This window comes from Musca vetustissima, unplaced genomic scaffold (genome assembly GCF_032173495.1).
Source record: "Musca vetustissima isolate MV318-11 ecotype Yass unplaced genomic scaffold, APGP_CSIRO_Mvet_v1 utg180022, whole genome shotgun sequence".
In the NCBI taxonomy this organism is placed as follows: domain Eukaryota; kingdom Metazoa; phylum Arthropoda; class Insecta; order Diptera; family Muscidae; genus Musca; species Musca vetustissima.
In genome coordinates, this window is record NW_026874437.1 from 12,048 (window position 1) to 16,463 (window position 4,416).

The window sequence follows — 4,416 nt, forward strand, 5'->3', positions numbered from 1 at the left end:
TTTGCACATATATTATTGAAGATTTAAAAGAGAAGACAAATAATTTACAAAGTTTTGTTGTTGTTTTCTTGGGGTTTTTTTGTGATAAAAAAAAATCCTCATTTTTGATGGCGGGCATGATAACTCATCCAGTGAAGAGTTATCATGCCCGGAATTCGAAAATTCTAACGGAAAGAGTACATGTCTGGCTCTCGTATGAACTAGGATTATTGACTTCGCTCAAAAATTAACAAAATGGCGGAAGTTTGAAAAAAGTTTTTCGGAAAGTCGGCTATTTTTGACCACATACTAGATTAAAAAATAAGGAAGATGTTCACCAATTCTATTTATCCTATATTTATAATATATTTTTTTCTTATAAATATATATATATATATATATTAAGGCTTAAAAAAGGTTATATTTTCTTCAAAGTTATTTTAACATATAGTGAAACGTTACATTACTGAACCATATGATCTAAAAGAGCTAAATAAATCAATGAGCCAGAAATGGTTCCTTTCGTTCATCTCACAGAATAATTTCTTTGAACTAGTCCATTCGTGAACGACACAACTCTATTAACAATAACATTAAAAAGAATAATTAAACAAATGGCTAAATTAGATGTACCACCCGTTAAAAAACAAAAAGCTAAAAAAAGAAAAAACTCCTGTGTGGAACATGAAGATGAGGTAGCGAATAAAAGTCTAATTTTGGAGAGTACAGCTCCATCACAAGATACAGAAATCGCCACAGACCAACATGATCAAGGTAAATAATACATACCCCATGTACATAGTATATACATATATATTATAGAAAAATAAACTATTTTTAAAGCAATGGCAAAATTATTAATTATAATCATATATCTAATATTTAAACACAGTGATTTCAAAGAAAACAAAGAAGCGTAAGAACAAAGATAAAGGTGCCATCAAGGAGAAACGTTCTAAATCACACAACACAGCTGTTGAAAGCGACGATAATGATGAACAGCACGAGGTAAATCAACATGATAATGACGAAGATGGTGGTGACGATGATGAAGATGGAACAATGCAACCCACTTTGGAACAACTAAAAGAATGTGAAAAACCAGAAAATACATTAGCCATAATTACGGGACGTCAAAAGAAAAAACAAAAACGTCAAAAGCTTTTGGAAGCCCAAAAGGAGCATTCTATGGAGAAGGAGAAGCAACGCAATGAAGAATATCTTAAAAAATGGAAAACATGTCGTGATGAATGGAAATTCGAAAAGCTGCGACAAATCTCAATACAGCAGAGCATGTTTGATGAACAAATCTTAAATGGCGAATATTGGAATATAGCCTTAGAGTATTTGGCTGGCAGTAAAGGTGCCGCAAAGGAAAAAGTCATTAAAATGGCAAATGATGTTATCGATGAAATCGATAAACTATGTGAAGCAAAGGAAAGCGAAGAAGAACGTCAGGGATTGGTTAATTCGGTCAAATATCAAAGAGCGCGAGATTTATTACAGATATTTGATTGATGACGGACTGACTGAGTGCGAATGACTTTAATTCAATTTAGATTGTAAATTTTTGAAGAAAAATAATACCTGAAATTAATAAAATTTTAAACATTGAATAATGTTGCCACTTAAGATGTTGTTTAGTAAATGTTAACACGATGGGTATAAGACAAAATAAGCTAAAAATATTCATTGAAAAACTCACAACTATAATGGAAATAATTTGGGGCGTTTTATGTCCTGCACGACCAAAGTGCCAGAATAATTCTTAAGACAATTCAAAATTATGTATTTTCTATCCGATCTAAACCAGTGTGTGCACGCTTTGCTACCATACGAAATTTGTCTAAACATATCACATAAATCCCACTTGCCTTTGAACATTTTGGAAATGCCCGTCAAAACATTGGACAAAATGTCGATGATAGATGCAATCATACCACTCCTTCTGTCATATTCCACATAATGGGTCAATTTTTTTTAATCCAAGCATTGTACATCACAAATATCTTTTAAAAAATGTATCAAGTGCAAAACCTTTTGGACCATCGTAATATTTGTATAAAATTCTAATCGCTTAGATGGAGCCTATCCGTCCACTTTTGCAATCCAAATTGTAATCCCTTAATATTTAGGTCCCTGATACATGATTTATCCGTATTTTAAAACGCATCAAAGTCATAGTAGGCATCCGTTAGTTATAATTTCCCCCACTCTTACTATTTGCATAATGATACATAATGCCTCTTTAAGTATAAGAGATTTCCGAACAAACATTATTATTCCTAGTTAATTGTTCACTTATACTATTTTATTTGTATATACTGACTGGATTTAACAACTAAATCGAATACCAGCCTGGTGTTCCAGGACGTTTCTTATTTCGATCTAAGAATTTCTTAAAACCTTGTTTAGTATCTTCCATTGCCTTTTCATCGGCCTTCTTGGCATCATCTTTCTTCTCGAACATATCGGGGAACGTAAATTCCATTTCCTTTGGCTGTAAAAGAATCAATTCAAAATATGAAGAAAAACTCAGGTAATTGGAGAGCATATTGTCAAAAACTTACCAATGTTACATAAGCTAGTTTCATATCATCATTTTTGGTCACATATCCATAGGTAGTATCCCGCTTGGTCGAACCCAATGCAATGCGTGTTCTTACATCCATTACAGGGACTTTGTAAATCTTTTCCAAATAGTTTTTCACATCGTATTTGGTCATTTCCATTGATACGGAAAAGGTAACAACATTTTTGGGTTGGGGTTCACTGGGCCTAATAAGTTTCATCCAGAAATTGGGCAGGAAAACGCGCAGCTGGGGATTGCCGCGTTGATAAAGGGGATACCAACGAGTAGACATGTTTTATGTGTATCTGTTTGTGTTTTCCCAAGTAATTTTGATTAATAATTCTATAAGTTAGAGGGAAAACCTCTGCAATTGTTGTTAAACTAATTTGAGAAAACTTTGTTTGCTCACAGGCGATCAGCTGTTCGCTGCATTGCTTAAAACAGTAGTAACCGGCTGGCATGCCCAACTTTGCAGCCCTGTTTTGTGCACGTGTATGAACAGCTGTTATTGTTGTCTTTCTTATTCCTTGGTTTGTTTGAAGTAAAAATTGTTAGTGGTAAAATAAAATCTTAATTACTTCGATTTTTAAATAATAATAAAAAATGGGAAAGCTTAAAAAAGGCAAATCAAAAGCACCTCGTCCAGTAAAACTGAGCCGCAAAGAAATTCGCAAACAAAAATCCGAGGAAAAGAAGCAAAACAAACGTTTATTTTTCTCCAGTAAAACGGAGGGTAAAAAGCTGGTTGCAGAAGCTAAACAACAAAAATTAACTAAAAACAAAAACGGTACAAAGAAACCGAAAACCAAAAAATCCAAACCCACTGTAAATCCTGAGGATATACCATTGGAGCAACTTTTGTCGGGCGATGTTGATTCGGATAATGATGAATCTATAGATTCCGATTTTTCTGACGAGGAAGTTAATGCTCGGCTACCCAATTCATTTAAAACCAAACGTTCCGTCGATGATGAACCCAACAAACCACCGATTAAGAAAGCCAAACCCCAAACAACAAATCGTCCCAATATTGAAGATCAGCATCGACGTGAACTACAAAAGCAAAAGGAATTAGAGAATGCATCACGTAAACAACGTATCAAGCAATTGAAATTGGAAAATGAGGAAGAGGACAAGATCATTGCCAAGCTGGAGAAAAAACTGGGTCTGAATAAAACAAAAAATAAAAATCGTTTGGTTAGGAAAATGTTCAATGATGGTCTGGACTTTGCTTTGGAGCTGTGTCTGGACGATGAGGAGGAGGAAGAAAAGAAATTGCTCAAAGAAAAGCGAAAGGAAGAACTTAAGAAACAAAACAAAGAACCATCATGGAGTGATGAAGAGCAGGATGAGGAACGTTTCAATGCCATCTTTGGTAGTGGTGGTGAATCGGGCGAGTCAGATGGTGAAGAAGGTGCTTTTGATGCAAGCGAAATGGAGGATGACGGTGATGATGATCTTGACGAAGATGAAGGCGATGAAGAATTTGATGAGGATGAGGAAGGTGACGAGGGTAGTGATGAGGAAATTGGAGACGACGATGATGATGACGAGGATGAAAAGGAGGAAGAAGAATGTAAGTAGCAAATCTGGTATAGTACAATCATAACAAGTTAACAAGATGAGTGGGATAATTTTATTTTATACTAACCTATAAAATAGAGTTATGGATTATAACCGCCATAACCTGCAGTGCTTCACTTTAATTTATACAGTCTTCATTTTGTCATAGTCACACCCACTTGATATTTTTTCCCAATCAAAATCCATTAAAACTACGCAACATATCTCAAATTAATAAACCGACCTTTTTCTATGGTTATATTTATAAAAAAATAAAAATGCGTTTCCAAATTCCATTATTT

At 34.3% G+C, this 4,416-nt stretch overlaps 2 protein-coding genes across 2 annotated transcripts; one reads left to right on the forward strand and one right to left on the reverse strand.

Annotated features, from left to right (window-relative positions):
• The first annotated feature begins 593 nt into the window (after positions 1–593).
• LOC133333755 (uncharacterized protein C7orf50 homolog) lies at positions 594–1,497 on the forward strand. Its single transcript, XM_061542050.1, has 2 exons — positions 594–753; positions 872–1,497. Exons 1-2 carry the CDS (start codon positions 594–596, stop codon positions 1,495–1,497), a joined length of 786 nt encoding a protein of 261 aa, XP_061398034.1.
• Positions 1,498–2,320: 823 nt separating this feature from the next.
• Positions 2,321–2,846, reverse strand: LOC133333744 (large ribosomal subunit protein uL23m-like). Its single transcript, XM_061542039.1, has 2 exons — positions 2,550–2,846; positions 2,321–2,479 (listed from the first exon to the last, which is right to left on the reverse strand). Exons 1-2 carry the CDS (start codon positions 2,841–2,843, stop codon positions 2,321–2,323), a joined length of 453 nt encoding a protein of 150 aa, XP_061398023.1. The 5' UTR covers positions 2,844–2,846.
• Between the last annotated feature and the right edge of the window lie 1,570 nt (positions 2,847–4,416).